Consider the following 17690-nt stretch of genomic DNA (forward strand, 5'->3'; position numbering starts at 1 on the left):
ACCTACAATCTTTTTCGATTCGTTTCAAGTTTTTCTTTAAATATACGGAATCAAAATAGATACAAGACAATTCAAGGAATATATTGTTTGATTAATATAGAACTTGATGTTGCTACACTCTAATCAAATAAATGATTAGCTACAATAAATTTAACAACGTAATAGTATATTTACAAGCTTAATAAATAGAGCCTTCAATAGAGCTTCGTAAAAACACAGTTGGTTGCTGAGGAAGATAATTGGATGGATATAATTCATTCTACTTCTATTTGAGTGTAGACTTCAATTACATTTATACACATGGTTGATTCTCAGTTAAGTACCAATATAATTGCTTCTGTAACAATGAATAACCAAGGTGGTTAATTGCGCTTACAGTGAGAAATTAGCTCCTTCACTTGCGCCTAGATGGAGTCCCTTTCCTTGGAATATACTTCTAGTTGCGCCAGGGAAGATATAGTCTTCCTTTAGAAAATAATTCAAGTTGCGCCAAAGGAGAAAGTAATCTTCCTTGAGGAAATTCTCTTCTAAGTTGCGCCATGAAGGGAATTAGTTTTCCTTAGAAAATTATTTATATTGCGCCTAGAAGAAGAGAAACTTCTTACCTTGGAGTTTTCTCATAGTTGCGACAAGAGGAGAAAAGATTCCATACTTAGAAATTTTCTTCCCACTTGCGCCCAAAGTGAGTTCTATAGGACTTGGAAACTTTTCTAATTCATTTTCAATACAACTCAATTCTCTTCAGTTTTTGATTAACTCTATATTGTATCAACTTCATTTCTTCTGCATGACTAAGTCAATCCTATTCTGATGTGATGTTGCTTAGTGCATTGATCTATTCATAAATGACTCGCACATAATTGAATTTACTCAATCCTGATTATAATTCTGAATTGATACAGCTTGTAGGTCATTCATTGCTTCAATCACTGGAACCCTTGATCTTCAATACTTCAAACCAATACATTTCCTTGTTACTAGAAGTCCTTTGATATTTTATTCTTCACGGACGCTTAAACATATTAATAAACTTCTTTCCATGATCTGATTACGAACTTGAAGCATTAATACCATGTTTTGATTCTAAGTATTTATCTATTCTTCATCTTCAGGGTTCCTGTACTTCACAGTTAATATTATTTATCTGTTTTTGTTCCATGTTGAGTTATAATTTCTCGGTTATATATTATGTTATATTATGCTTTACAAAGGCTCTTTTTGTTTCCAAATAGTATTTACTTTAACTTTGTAAATCTTTTTAACAAGTGTTTCAATTGAATATTTATAAATTAATTTTAAAACTGAAAATTATAACTTACATCTTATCCTCTTCAAAATAGAAATAATGGAGTTCACTAAGGTGTTCTAAAAAAATTGCAATATTTTTATGATATCCAAGCCCAAACTCGCATGCTCCAACATTATTTGAAAACAAGGCCCATGTGTATTTTCTTTGTCAACACACAGTTCATACATACTTATACACATCGACTCGACTCATTGTATTCGCTCATACACAAACATATCCAACTTTTATATCCTTAAGTTAGGGTTTTTACGAATTAGGGCTTTTACAAATCGAATAGATCTGAAATCTTTCAATCCCTGATTACTTTTCAATTACATCAGTACAACAGCGAAATCTTCGATTTGGTAATTTTTTGATTGTTTATCATATAGATCATAATATTACATTGTTTTATTTATATTAATACACATAAATAACCTTAGTTTGATTGGTTTAATGTTAGATTTGCTTTAATGGCACCGAATCGGAGAAGAAGAGCGATAACTGACGAAAATCATCATAAACGGAGAGTCAGATTTCATATTCTGAAGAAAGGTAAAAGGATTTTCGGCTTGCGCCTGAAGGTATGTGTGTATATGTATTTTATATGTAAAGATGCAAATAATTCTAGTTGTAAAGATGGAAACTATAGTTTTATTGTGTAGTATAAGATATAATTTAATTAGGTGTTCCAAGTATTAGCTTCTGTATTTATTATTAATTATCATCTTCAATTATTTTTCATAATTAATGTCCTCCGTATCATAAATCAAAAAAGATCCATCATCTATCATTTACATAAGAAATTCATCAAAGTGATATTTTTTTCAAAAAATGTGTGTAATTTAACACAAGTTAATATCAACTCCGCTTATGTGTATGGAAGCTATTTTTCGTCACAGACTAAATTTCATGCTTAAATTTGATTTGGATATTCAAATAGAGATTGCAAGAAAAATATGTATAAATATATGAAGAACATAATTGGGGTTCATGGGTTATTTGGAACTACTTTTACGAGTATTGTAGTCAAAAGTGATTTTGGACCATCTCTCTAAATGTCTACGGCCCCTATTTACAAGGATAAAGTCTCATAATTCATTTTGATTGAAGATCATTTTTTTTGTCAAATTAAGCCATCCAACGCGTTATTTCTTTGTATCAAGTAATGTGTATATGAAAAGTAATTTACATATTCAGATTCTTGTAGAATTAAGTTTCTAACTTTTGAATATCTTTTTGCCGTTCGAACGTAATATTTCCTAAACTCATCATTTATTAATTCGGATTTAACATATCTACAAAATATTGATAAAGTCATTTAGTACAATTTTGAAGGCTAAAATATTAATGAAACCTTATTTGATCCATATGTGCTCTTATGAATCACCTTCAGGCTCGAGTATAGAATCACATTATTTGTATTTCAAATAATTATATTTCTCTTATCAACTTGTCCTTGATATATATTGATGACGAGTGACTATGTAATATCCAAATAATTCCCTAGCTCAATTTTTTATTTTTTTAGTTATATTTCCAGTTAGTGCCCTTGCATCTACAACGCGGGACATTCTCAATTTTTCATTTTTAGATAAATCATAAAGATGAAATTATTTATTCGCAATATAGTTTTTGACGCCACATAGTTTTTGGACGCAAAACTTTGATTTTTGAACTTAGATTATTTCATAATTCCTTTTTCTTTTGAATTTCCTGTCAACATCTTTGGACCAATATATTGTTAGGAGGAAATACACACACATATTCGAGATTTAATTCACCAATATAGATTACACCCATAATAATATATTTGACGAGGAAAACCCACGTTCCTATTTGTATTATTAATCAAAATAATTATCAATAATACATCAATACATAACACCTCAATGGTGTCCCAAACTGAAACTTGAGTCAAACAGTGCTCAAGCATCTCTCAACCGACACCTAAAACGACTACATCTCTTAAGCATACATAAAAACAATAACATGACTATGTATATATAGCCATCACAAACTTAGTCAACAAGACATACCTAATCTGATTATAATAATAATAATTGTATATCCATACAATTATTACCCAATCCCATTATTATGATAATAATTATCAACACATATAATTATTATCCAATTCAATTATGTATTGTATCACCAAGCTCCCCTTCAACCCACTATAATTTCATAACTGAATTAACGGTCACCATCAAGTCATCGATGTTCGTGCGCCAATGCCTCCCCTCGAACAAGAATCATTTCATCTCGTTCTTCCAATTTTTGAGAATCACTAAAACTTGTATAGTGAACTCCAATACCTCCAACCTATTGTTCTTCATTATAACGACATATCCATCCACAAATCACGTGCATCAACCATGAGTGCCACCTTTCACCATTGAGTCACCTGATCCTTGTTTTACAATCCTTCGGCCTATTTTGAAGAACATCATGAGCATCATCCAAATTCTTCACCTGGTTGATCAACCATTAAACCATTGAAATTATTGCAATGATCTCGTCCATCTTCCACCCCTAGTCCAAACGAATTGATCCACGGTGCAAGTAAACCGCCATACCACACGTAACTTTGTCAACAAATTCATCAAAGTACTCCACCATATCAATCGAATCTCGAATCTCGGCTCTTGATACCACTTTTTAGGGGAAATACACACATATTCGAGATTTAATTCCACTAATACAGAGTACACACACAACAATATATTTGACGTGGAAAATCCACGTCCATACTTTTATTATTAATCAAAATAATTATCAATAATACATTAATACATAACACCTCAATGGTATTCTATACTGATACTTGAGCCAAACAAAACTCAAGCATCTTCCAACCGATACCTAAGACGACTACATCTCTTAAACATATATAAAAACAATAACATGACTATGTATATATAGTCATCACAAACTTAGCCAACAAGATATATCTAATCTGATTATAATAATAATTGTCTATCTATACAATTATTACCCAATCGCATCATGATAATAATTGTCAACACATACAATTATTATCAAATCCCATTATGTCTTGTATCACCAAGCTCATACCACTTATTAGGTTTAAAACCAACATATATAACACTTTATTTTACCACCACTTCGTTTATTTTGACATCTTATTTGTAGCTAGTTGATGTAATCATGTTATATTGGGCTGCATATCCTCCATAGGTCTCGATTTTTCATTGAAAATCTTTATTTTTGTTCCTTAAATATTTGATCTTTGTTTTCAATGCACCACTAGATTTGGTTGTCTACAACTTTTAGGAATTGTTTGGTTCAGGAAAGAGTATCGGGTTGAAATCATAAATCGGATTAAAGTGGTATGGGGTTGAGGTATTATTTATGATATCATGTGTTTGGTTGACTGTCAGAAGAAATGTGTTTGGTTTAATTTTTTTTATTCGTTAATATAAACAAATTAAAAATATTAATTAAATTTATGTTATTAATATTTCTTTTAATTTATTTTTACATTAAAGATTTGAATTTAATTACTCGAACAATGATGAAAATAATAAAATTAAAATTAATTTCGCATACTAATCTCTCATACTCACCTCCTCCCTACTTCCTAGATACGAAAAATTCATATTTTTGGGGTTTAACGAATGAGCTTAAAGGAAAAAAAATTTCAACCAAATATCATGTAAGGGGTTGCAATTAATAAAACTCATACCTAATTGCAGAACTTCGGAAACAAACTACCCTTAAAAACAAGTCAGATAAATGGGTACGTGACAAGCCCATTCTCACGTGCTCCCCGCTGACAACTGAATCCAAGGCCCAAAATCAAATTTACGTCCCTCTCAGCACACAATACATACACACTGACACAATTCATAGCTATCCCCCTCCGACACACACTGACACACACATAAAAATTCTGTTTTAAATTATGAACTCTTTAAGCTGCCAATTGCTCTAATTAAATTAGGGCTTTTACAAATTCAACTGAATTTCAATCCTTCAATGCCTGATCATGTGTTAATTACATAGTTGCAACTATCTAGTGATTTTTTTGATTGTTTAATTAAAAAGATTGCACCTTTACGTTGTTTTGTATGTTTAAACACACATATATGAGCTTAATTTGATTGAATTTGTGTTAGAAACGCATTTTAATGGCTCCGAATCGACGAAAAAGTGCGAAAAACCGTGGTTATAAGCTTGATTGGAAGCTCGGCGAGCTTGTGTTTGCTAAAGTTAAAGGATATCCGACTTGGCCTGCTAAGGTATGATTGTTAATTGTGTTTTTGTGTGTAATTATGTGTGCTTATGTGTAAAGATGTGATTTTTATTGTAAAAATGTGAACTTTGGTTGTAAAGGTGTGAACTTGGGAATAATTGTGTTGAGTAAGTTGTGTTTTGATTAGGGTAAGTTGGTTTTTGAGGTGGAGGGAGTTTAGTTCTGCCGTTTTCGGGTTTTATGTGTGTTAATTGTGTTTTTGTGTGTATTTATGCGTGTTCATGTGTAAAGATTTGAACTTTTTTGTAATTTGTGAAGGTGTGAACTTTAGTTGTAAAGATGGGAACTTTGATTTAATTGTGTTGATTTAGTCGTGTTGTGATCAGGGTAAGTTTGTTTATGGGGTGGAGGGAGTTTAATTGTGTTGTTTTGGGGTTTTGAGGTAGTGATATGGATCTGGTTTGGAGATTTAATTGTATGACTAACAGACTTGAAAGCTAGTAACTAATCGCTCGTTTTCTTTTGTTAGGTGGATGAGCCGACCAAGTGGGGTTTTCCAGTGGAAGAGAACAAAGTATTTGTTCATTTCTTTGGCAGCTCGCAACTGTAAGTTATCATGGTTACTCCTACAGCACTTTCATTTTTTGGATATCCTTGAAGTAGCTTAACAAACGTTAATTGTCCATGAAGGGAAATTTCTTGTGTGCCACAAGGTTTTGATGTATTGATTACTCACAAACCAATCTATCTACCTAATTTTCAAAATGATCAAGTTCAAGTGATGTTTGGGCCCATTTGTAATTTCTGTACAAGCAATAAATGATGAAAGTACAGGGCTACAGGCAGGCAAATATACTAACTGAGCCTCTTTTTATCTCTCATACAAAACATGCACGCAAGTTGGCACAGAGAAACACGTTCACATTCTTTCACCTAATTTGAGTATTCACATGTGCTGATTGTAGTATAAGCAGTTATGATCTCGTGGACTTGGGGTTTGAACTTGATGCCCATCTTTTTGTAGCCACCCTAGACACTTTCTGAATTGATAGCACAAAATTTCACACATTGAAGTAGCAATTGGTAGTTATATAATATCGATGATAGGAATAGGAGATGCATAAAGTATTGTGTGACTCCTATCTCAAAATCTGCAACATATGTCTTGAGGCTTAGAGAAATATGGTTAATATATCTGACACTTTTTTATCACTGCTAATCCTTAACTCCTGAAGAATTCTAGTAAATCAATGTATTCAGGTAAGAATCATTGCTTTCACAAAAATTGTTCAAGAATCTAGGAGCACATTTGTAAATAATTTTCTCATCATAATAGTCACCAAAAGTAATAGTGTTTCCCTTTACAAACCCAACCATATTATAACTCATTGTATGCTGCATTTTCTTGTGCTCAATGGAAGCCAATCAAACAATTAGTTGTTCATTATGACTTTCCATGCATTTTCTTTGGTACTGTTAGGGCCTCTTTTTGGTTGCTATGATTTGAAATGGAATTATTTACAAAATACAACTGCATTAATATTCTTTTTTTACTCAGAGCAGTAGTAGGGTAACACTATTAACACAGTTTTATCTCTGGGAATCTTTTCCTCTTAGATTGATGTAAGGATCAGCTCATTTCTCTTTTTCACGGTATATTAAACATAATATATGTAGTGTGACCGGTCTATCCCATTCTTCCCAAATTAAACTTGAGCTTTTGTGCATGGAAATATGGTTAATGCATTGGCATCGGTCTAATGTTAGATTTTACGTTTCACCGATCTTTGGGCAAAAGATCTTTTAAGGCTTTATGTTTCATTTTTAAACCTCAGTATAATCATATGGTTTTTAGAAGGATTTCGTAGGCACTTCCGATAGTTTGTCCCTGTATGACTTCAAATTATGGTCCTTGGAAAATGTTATTGAAAGGGTTTCATTTGGTCAGGTCCATTATTTTCTAAAAATATCTTTGGTTTAGACTTGAGAAATTGTAATGATGAATATGTTGGGAATAGGGGACATCTGCTTATATTTTATTACCTATGAAACTCAAGCAAGAGAGTTTATTGATGAACTTTGGTGGAGTGCCCTTTTCATCTTGTTTCTGAACATGCAACTTTTGTGATGCAAGTGCTGTGCTTGATTACCATTATAAAACTGGCTTTTTAACCCCATCTAACCTTTTATTCTGTGTATTTTTTCAAATAGTGGATTCTGTAATCCAGTTGATGTTGAAGCTTTTACGGAAGAGAAGATGGAACAATTAAGATTGAAAGTGAAGTGTCAGACTAAAGGTTCTGATTTTGTTCGTGCAGTACATGAGATTAATGAATATTTTGAGAAGTTAAAAGGCGAAGACAGAAGTACGAATGTAGGTGAAGTCACTATGCCAAATGGTAGCAATTCTGCCGAATCTTTGGCTGATTCTTATATGAATGGTGAAGCTTCTAAAGAAACAAATGGAACTTACCGTGAAAGTACAGATTCTAATAAAATTAAACTGGGTGACGTTATTTCAGTTGGTGAGGCTTCAGCTTCAGCAAAACAAGACCCTATCCTTGTTGAGGAGACGCCATTCGAGGATCCTACTTGTAACGCTAATGAAATAGAAATGCCTCCGCCAAAAATGTATGCAATAAAAAATCAAAGAGTCACACAAGCACAGAACTTCATCACAGAGAAAAGGGTGATGTCTGCTCGATGGTCAAGAAGTTCATCTCGTGATGATCCCCACAAACTGCGGAGCCCTATACTGCCTTCTAGCAACATGAAAAAAACTGCGGGGATTGTAGATCAGAATGGGCTGCGGGATGCCTCAAGTAAGAGCAAGCATATTAAGAAATCACCAGATGTAGTTGAACTTACTGATGTGGATTCACCTGCTTTTGTTTCAAGCAGTAGTTATGAAGAAAATGATTCAGAAACTGGCACAGCTGAATCTGACACTCTAAGTTTCAATGGGTGGAGCGCTCTGCAGTCCAGTGATAAATTCGCGCAAACAGAATCTGTTGTTGAATGTTCCAAGGGAGATGCCGAGCTTATCCTTGGGCCTGACTTCCGATCCAGTGCTGTTAGTGTATTGAAAAAAAGAAAACCAAGCAGACAGGGGGGTAACAGTGCTACTACTAATGAGTGTATTATTGATAGATTTGAGAAACAGCCGGATTCAGAGACTGAAGAGCATACAGCTGGTCAGATTTTACCAAGCAATAACTGGGATGCGAAGTACATCAATGGAGATGGAGATGAGCATTTGCCGTTACTCAAAAGAGCCAGGGTTCGAATGGGTCAACCATCATCTGAAGTGGAGGAACCAGATTCCTTAGTCCAGCCGGTGAAGAAACCTTCTCTAGTTTCAGATTGTAATATGGTGCGGTTGAAGGCCCCGTCAAACTCTGAGGTAGATAGTCCTCTGGATAGAAATCCATCTGTTGGTTTGGAGGTCAAGAAAGTTTTTGGGTTTCCATCAGATGTTGAAGCTGTTTTACCTCCATCAAAACGCATCCAGCGTGCATTAGAAGCAATGTCAGCTAATGTTGCTGAAGATGTTCAACAAACTTTTAAAGCCCCATCCTCCATGAGAACATTTGTGAATGCATCTTGTTTTTCAGGTGTGAGTGATTGCTATAACATGTCTTCTGGTAACAAATCAGAGGGTGAAACTATACTGGGTTCCTCTACTAATTTAATATCATTAGGGGTTGACAAGTATCCAGCATCTAATGCTGAAGTGAAAGATTGTAATATAATTTTTAGGGGTAATCACAGCCCAAAACCTGCATCCTGTGGCACTGGAGTTTCTGTGGAGGTTGTTGACTGCTCTGACCGCAAGAGAGAGGATATCCTGCAACCTTCTGTTGATAACTGCCAAATTGTGAATCTTGAGGCGGGAAAACCTTTTCAAGAGAACAATCCGACAAGAATATCAGCAATGAACTTAGATCCTGTTCTGGCCAATGTAGGAATGATCAATGGTTTGACACATGTTGATACAGATCCGTTGCCATGCAATTTACAGAATAATTGTGACACTAAAAATCTTTCAAAGCTTGATACAGATAAAGATAACAAGGACGAAGGAATGTAAGTTGTATTGCATAAATATTCTATATATATATATATGTAATTTCCTTTTTTACCAAGCATTACTAAGGTAAATCTCTTCTTTAGGTTTGTCCTCAAAGAAAAAACTACAGTGAAGGACTTTGAAGTCTTCCCATCTACACCTAAAGAGGCCAGACCTACTTCATTACAGGATGTTCTACACCTACTTCCGTCAAAATCTGATTTAGAAGATCATTCAAGCTGCAAAGATGTGTCAGGTATCCGTTCATCCCCATCTTTAACTGGTGGGCCAGACTCTGCACTAGTGCCTCATGATGACACTTCAGGTTGCAACGTGTCCGCAGCAGATAATATTGTGCCTTATTCAAATAATGGCTGTTGTAGTGTTGATGCACCCTCGCCACATGAGTATCCAAAACATGCTGGAAAAGAAAATGGTAAAGTACAAGCAAGTGATACTCTGGAATCCTTTAAAGCCCTTCTTAGATCGTTGACAAGGACAAAGGATAGCATTGGTTGTCTGACACGAATTGCTCTTAAATGCGGAAAACTTGGTATTTCTTCTGAGGTATGTCATAGCATCTTTTTAATAACATATAGCCTGAGGTATGCCTTTGACCTTGAAGGATTAAACTTCTTGAATCTGGACTTAGATCGGCTTGTTAAATATTCAATGATCTTACTGTAAGAGCCTAGGCATGTCATAGATCGGGTTATTGAATATTTAATGATCTTATTTAATGATCTTATTTAATGATCTTACTCTAAGAGCCTCGTCATGTCTTGTCAAATATCTGAAATGAAATTTATACTTCAGTGTCTACATTGAGTTGATCTGTTACTATAACAATAACTGTGGTCTCTATCAATTCCATAATCTGTCGTCCCATAAGCTTGCTTTAAGCTTTAACGGTTGCATGTTGCTTCTAGGAAGTGATTAAATGACTTGATTCATGTATTTAAAACGATAGCAAGGTCAAATGGAGGGTGCATAAAGGGTATGCAGGGAGAATGTAGGTTGAAACGTATAGCATATGAACTAGTAGCTGGCAGATTAGCATTTCTACCAGATCCCAGAGCCACCAAGTAATACTAAAACAAACACCTCAAAATGTTTCAGAGATAATGAGCTCTTTGAAACTTTCTTTTTGGTTACATAGTACGGGAAGTAATACAACTAAAACATTTCTGAAAGTGATATTAAATTTTTGAGTTGTAAAATATTTTTGTCCACGGTGCAAGGTCCTGTAGAGTTGTTGGGTCTGACGATTGAAGTGTGTAGGCTATTATCAATTTTCTTCAGAAAAAGCATTTACTATTCGGGGTACTATAGTGATCCTAGACATCAGTTACGCTCGGCTCCAGTATTATCATGACTTGTGTGGTTATCTACTTACCTTTGCTTTAATAATGCTGCACCTTTTTATTGACATATTAAAGGTGGCCAAGTGAAAGCACCAGTTCACATAACTGAAATTGAAATTTCTTGTTGCATCACTAAATTTCTTGTTATACTTTTGGATTATATGGAATTTTAGGTGAGGGTTTGATAAATCTTAATTATTAAGAAGGTTGAATTTGAGCCATGAGAATTTAAATTTTTTTAATCAACCTTGCCCTAAAAAAATAAATTACTAGAACAATACAAAGATATATCCTGACTTATCATTTTGGAAAAAGTCCTTATGTTTCTATTTTTGTTTTCACTATTAATTTTTTGTTGTGATGTTAATTATGAATATCTTGCTGATATAGGTGGTAGAAGTACTTGCTTGTTATCTGGAGAGGGAACCTAGTCTACCCAAGAGAGTGGACTTGTTTTTCCTTGTGGATTCTATCATCCAGTGCTCTAGAGGCTTGAAAGGCAAGTTACATTGTATATTCTGCTAGCAAGAAGTCAAGAACTATATCTTAATTTTATGTTAGAGGTCCATACCTTATCACATTCCGCCACCTTAATTTTTTTTTTGTTTTCCAGGTGAAATCGGTGACTTGTTTTCATCTGCAATTCAAGCACTGCTACCACGTCTACTGTTAGCTGCTGCTCCTCCCGGAAGCAATGGTCATGAAAACCGTAGGGAGTGCCTAAAGGTATACACATTATATTTTGTTTTCCTTGAAGCTCTGTCAAAAGTTCTTTGCTGCTTTATTATCTTTATATACTTTCTTTGTTTTATGTGTTTCTTACTCATGATTGCGGCTAGGTACTGAGGCTTTGGCAGGAAAGAAGGGTCCTTCCTGAATCGGTCATCTACCGCCATATTCAAGATCTTGATTCTGCTTCTGTTGAGCAGAATTTTAATGATCCTCCCAGAGAAGTTGAGGGCATGGTAGATAAGTATGGAAGGTAAGATCTGTTCACTTGTCTTTTTGTTCTTCAATAAAAATCTGAAATTATATCAGAAATATGGAACCTATATGTTATGGGTGGATCTAATTTCGTTGCGGAGTAAATTATTTGGCTTGCGGTGTATTGAGTCTCATTTTATTGCTTCAGCAATTCGAGTCTTCAGCTTCTTGGCTCTCAGATGCCAAAAGATGAAGGATGTAATTCTGATGGGAAAAATTTTGAGGCTGTTACTCCCGTACATAATTCTGAAAATGTGTCACCTGGGGAAGCTGACTTGGGTAGCACCGGAAATGTTCGAGTTCATATTGCAGAGGATTCAAAGCACTGCTTTGAACAGAAGTCTCCTGTGAATTTCCCTCCACCTCCCAAAAATGTAGCACCCTCATCTCCTCCTCAGATAGCGACTCCACCACCTCTGCCCTTGCTGCCCCCACCTCTGTCATCGGCACTGCCGAATCCAGTTACGAACATTACCAACTCAAAGCTTTATGTGAGTTTGCATATTACTATGTTACGAATTCCCTACTATTTTTGAATTTATTTCTGCATTGAAACGTATAGTAATGGGATGACTTTGTAGCAAGTTTACTTATTCTACTTTGCTCTGGGCCTTTTGCAGATGAATGAGTGTACACAACAATATACTGCTCCGTGTTCAGCTGTACCAAAAGTTGAGCCGATTAGTCTAGATGGAAGCTCCTATCAAGCTCCTAAAAATGAAGATATTGGGATGTCGATGCAAATACCTGGAACGGCTAATACTGGTTCTTTTGGCAGTGTGCCTGTCCCTCATTCACCAATTCGGCCAATGAAGAGTTATTCACAAATAGATGGTGCTATCTCCCACAGCAAGACATTTCATACAAGATCATATATATCTGAATCTGTTAACGGTCGCCCTTCTGGTGGTGGTGTACCTGTCTCTCGTCTGCCAGTTCAGCCTCTGAACAGCATTCCACAAGTAAATGGAGCTTTCTCTCACAACAAATCAATTCATTTAAGGCCAGCTCAACCTGCTCCTTCAGATCATTTTTCTTATGTGAAAGTAGAACATCTAACACCAGCAAGGGAGATTGCTCCCCTATCCTATCCCAACAGGTCTCCTTTTCTGTGGAATAGAGAAAGGGGGAACTTTTATGGTGACCATGGCAGATTTGAAGCAGGCCCACATGATGTTGGCAATATCTGGAGCCACTCAGAGCCTTCTTTCTCTGGTACCACCAACTGACGTTTTTGACTATAAGGTGTAGGTTTTGCCTTCTCTCGGTACTAATTTGCTTATTGTGTTTTTTCCTAGGTCCAAACTATCACGATGTGAGAAGGCTTCCATATGCACAAGGTCCTTACGGAAGACCACTGCTGGAGCCGCCTCTTCCAAATCATAACTGGGCTTTCCCTCCCAGGGCTATGAATCCCAGAGAAGTCACGCCTCATAGACCACCCTTGGTTGGTCCTAACCCAGTAGCGATTAGAGGTTTGGTGCCTTTTCATCTATACAAGTCTTATGTGCAAAGATTTGCTTCTTATCTTGATGTTTTTACAAGCTCAAGGCCATTGACATTAGTATGATTATTTTTGGAATTGCAGGTCCCACCTACTGGCGACCTAGTCCTAGATGAGAAACAGGCCTACACATATAGGTATGTTGTCAAGATTGTAAAGTTTCCGGTGTCGTTATAAACCATGCTGATTAAAGTGTCTGGGATATATTATGTCAGGAAATACCAACTTTGACCTGGACCCTGCGGCAAGTTGAATAGTTTGAGATGAGACGTGGCTGTTACATAGAGAAATTTTGGCAAGCTTTATCTGGGATGGGAAGGCTTTCAAGAACTAGCTAGTGGCAGTTGATTGTACATGTTTGCCATCCTTCTTACAACTTCCGGAGTAGAAAGGCAAAATTTGTAATTTCCTTTATGTTGCCAAATTTATGCTATGCTATAGGATTTTAAACAGCTATAGAAATAGGAATCCCTTGAATTGTACACAGTGAGAGGTTTTTTCTTAGATTTCGTCGGTTTTTCAACTGTAGAATATTTAAAATAAATTTGTACACCGTGAATTGTCACCCCTGCCTAGTTGGCAACAATAAATAAGCCGCGAGATAAACTATGATCTCGTTAGACAATTAAATTTTGTGATAGGTGGTTTCGCGTCTGCCAAAATGTACTGGTAGTTGTTTTTAATTTATTTTTTTTGCTTGTTAAATTTGTGATGTATTATGCATGTTGAACTGCAAAATCTTGAAGTGTTATAATATGAAGTTTTGTATTGTATACGGTGAAAAATCTGTCAAAATTTTGCTGCAGGAAGTGTATTTTAAAATTAGGTCTTCAGGTTCTACTTTTGGGCCCCTAATTTAAAATTAGGTCTTCAAGTTCTTCTTCTGGGTGTACCGCGTTTACATTCTCTTTTGAAAATTGCAAGATCACAGGCTCTGGTCAACAATTTTAACTTTCAAATCATACACTTTGAAATTTACATCCAAAGAAGAATTATGATATCCTAGTACTTGTTACGGGGCGGGGCTAAAATATTATACCTCAAGTATTATAGTTTGATAAAATATTCATGTTAACAAAAGTTCTATGGAGTCCACCTTTAATTGGAGTCCTCGGAGTTCATATATGTTCTGCAAGTAAAATATAGCTTAAAATATTGCAAAACATATTATTTTTCGACAAACATCACTATTCTATCAAAAATCTTGTAGATTGCATACATTTTACAAGCAGAACATTGCAAAAATATATATTCTACAAAACATGTTTAGTTTGCAGAACATAAATGTTCATGTTGCAGAACATATTGCAGAACATACATATTGTACCGTAAATATATGAGATTTGCATGATTTTGTTGAAGTTATACTATTTGTGTAACATGTTTTGCAAAATAACACGTTTTACAATATATTTTATTTGCAGAACGTAGATGGACTCCACTCCGATAAAAAGGTGGACTCCATAGAACTCACCCCTAACATTGTATATGTGAAATAACAATAATATAATTTTATTTATGTTAATGCTATTATTGTTAAATTGCATATCTAAAGTAAGAGTAATATAACTCATGTTTGTAGTTATTTGATATGGGATTTATAGTGCTCCGTTTAAGAAATATTAAAATAAGTAACTTATGACCTATAAGTTAGATAAGTGTTTGGTTAATTTTACATTACTTATAAGTTAGATAAGTGTTTTGTTAATTTTACTTATAAGTCAGATTTTTTTAAACTTAAATGAATTAAAATAAATAATTTTTAAATATTATTATCTTAATTCATGACTTTTAAATTAATAAATTAAATTAATAATTTCATATGAACAATCCAACTAAATATCACACATTATGTCTCATAATAATAATGAACTATAATAAGCCAATATACATGGTAATAATCTCTAAGACCATTAATAAAATTAAAATAATAATGATAATGAATTATTTTTTCTAAAAAAAACTAAAATGTTTTATTATAAAAGAGATAACATATGTTGAAATTGGTAGGAAAAAAGATATCTTGACAAATGCATAATAACTTGAGGTTATGAAAAATTGCATAAAAATGTAAAAAAAGAAAAAAGGAATACATAATACATTTTTTTATTATAGGTAACCGCAACGACTCAGAAAAAAAATCATAAATTCTTGGAAGATAATTATATCTCCATTTTAACCAACTGTGTGGCCGGGCTATTTTGTTGGTATTTATTAATGTGTTACTTATATTTATCCATGTATTACTTTAATTCAACAATCATGTAAAGATTTTGGTATATGTGTTTAAGTTTTTTCTAAATGGGTAAATATATTGAATTACTTACTGATTTTTAAGAATGGATTTGAAATTAGTTAAATAAAGTTTAATGGTATTATGGATATATAATTTGTTATTGATACAAAATTTCAATCATGGTAAATATAATAAGTAAAACCGCTATACAATTATTTTTTAATATTTTTATATGTTTTGGGTTTTAATATTAATTTGAAATATGTATTTTTTTTTTTGGTATTTAAGGTCGAATTCAAACTATAATTTTAAAAATACTTGTTTGTGTACTTGTGTCTTTTTAAATGTATAACAACTAGGAAATAACAATTTGGGTAAATATAATAAATAAAATAATTATATAATTTTTTGTTAGCTTTTATCTTTGGTGTTTAAATAATAATTTAAACATTGTAATTTTTTGGCCTTTAAGGTTGGGGATGAAATAATAATTTTAAAAGACAATTATTTGCTTACATGCATGTTAATAATTTAAGGTATATATAATATTTTAATAATAAATTTTTAAGGTACTTAACTTGTAACGGTATTTGTTTCATTTTTTTACGAGTTCATAGTAATTATTAATTAATTTTAATTAATAGTAATTTTTTGTAGGGTTTACACCCGAAGGGTACGATAAAAAAATATGTATATTAAAGATATGTAAATTTTTCAACAATAATTTAAAATATTCATACTTAAGATATCTAAATTTTTTAATAATAATAATTTCTTTAAAATCCTAAACTATTAATAAGTTAAATTTTGAATGTGATTAGATCGTAGGTTTTAGTTTTTTTTTAAATACACATGAGTGTGTAAGTTAAAAAAGGTGTTCTATATTTACTAATGTAAATATAATAAATTGTGGTAATTATTATAAAATTATATATTCAATAATTTTAATTGTATTTCAGTTGAATAATATTATATTTTTTAAACTTTCAAAGCATGTATTTTTTGGAAAATTATAGTTTAGTATTAAATGTGAGAAGTGGGATTAAGTATTTACCTATAAAAGTTAATGTTTTTAGTCAAAAATTTTACTCCAATTAATGTAAAAAAAAATATTTGTTTAGTATTTTATGTTTTATAGGTAGTTAGGTTCTACTTATTTACAAAATTTGTACCCAAATAATATGTTTAATTTACTTAAAATATTTTCTGAGAAAAGTGTTAAAATAATTGATGAATTCATGTGATATATAAATTTATCAATAAGTGCGTGTTAAAAAAGCACATACTTAAATCTAGATGTAAATGATGGTGTTGAAATAGTTAGTTGTTAAATATTAGTAAGTGAGTTATTTACAAGCTTAGTACTTATTTTTAGGGTTTAGGTTTTTAATGTGAATATAAGTATTTTCATTATGTTTTAGCCTATGTGTTTTAAGATTGTTTTATTTTCAGTTGTGTAACTTTTGTTCAAGGATATATATCTATATGTAAATTTGATAAAATGGGATAGTTATTATAAAATTATATATTTAATAATTTTAATTGTGCCTAGTCAGATAATATTAAATTTTTTATATTTAGAAGTGTATATTTTTTGAAAAATTATGGTGCAAGTGAGAGTGAGTATTTACATGTAAAAGTTTATATTTATTTAGTCAAAACTTTTACTTTTAATGAATAAAATTTAAATTGTTAAATAATTACACAAATTTTGCACCCAAGTAATATAATGTTTAGTTAAATATAGATGAATATTTAATTGTAAATATGATTATTAGGGTTTAGGTTTTTAATTTCCATAAGTTTTTTTTAGTCATAAAAAGCTTTGTAAGTTATAATGATGGGTAAATCTAATAAAATGTGGTAGTTATTATAAAATTATGTATTCAATAATTTTAATTGTGCTTCAATCAAATAAAATTAATTTATTTTTAAAATTTTAAAAGTCGGTATGTTTTGGAAAATTATGATGTTGTATCAAAAGTTAAAGTGAATATTTTACATGTAAAAATTTCTTGAGGGTTTG

At 32.7% G+C, this 17690-nt stretch overlaps 1 protein-coding gene across 2 annotated transcripts; it reads left to right on the top strand.

The window, feature by feature from the left end:
* Window positions 1-1502: 1502 nt before the first annotated feature.
* On the top strand, window positions 1503-14058 carry LOC141693825 (protein HUA2-LIKE 3-like). Of its 2 annotated transcripts, none has more exons than XM_074498993.1 (14): window positions 1503-1653; window positions 1752-1872; window positions 5431-5553; window positions 6037-6113; window positions 7719-9593; window positions 9681-10143; window positions 11331-11439; window positions 11554-11666; window positions 11780-11922; window positions 12073-12415; window positions 12545-13139; window positions 13223-13399; window positions 13513-13565; window positions 13644-14058. In XM_074498993.1, exons 2-13 carry the CDS (start codon window positions 1762-1764, stop codon window positions 13542-13544), a joined length of 4161 nt encoding a protein of 1386 aa, XP_074355094.1. In that variant the 5' UTR covers window positions 1503-1653; window positions 1752-1761; the 3' UTR covers window positions 13545-13565; window positions 13644-14058. The 2 variants fall into 2 exon arrangements, with proteins under 2 accessions (XP_074355094.1, XP_074355095.1); XM_074498994.1 differs by having other exon boundaries at window positions 12073-12385.
* Window positions 14059-17690: the final 3632 nt, after the last annotated feature.

Source organism: Apium graveolens, chromosome 10 (assembly GCF_009905375.1).
Source record: "Apium graveolens cultivar Ventura chromosome 10, ASM990537v1, whole genome shotgun sequence".
In the NCBI taxonomy this organism is placed as follows: Eukaryota; Viridiplantae; Streptophyta; class Magnoliopsida; order Apiales; family Apiaceae; genus Apium; species Apium graveolens.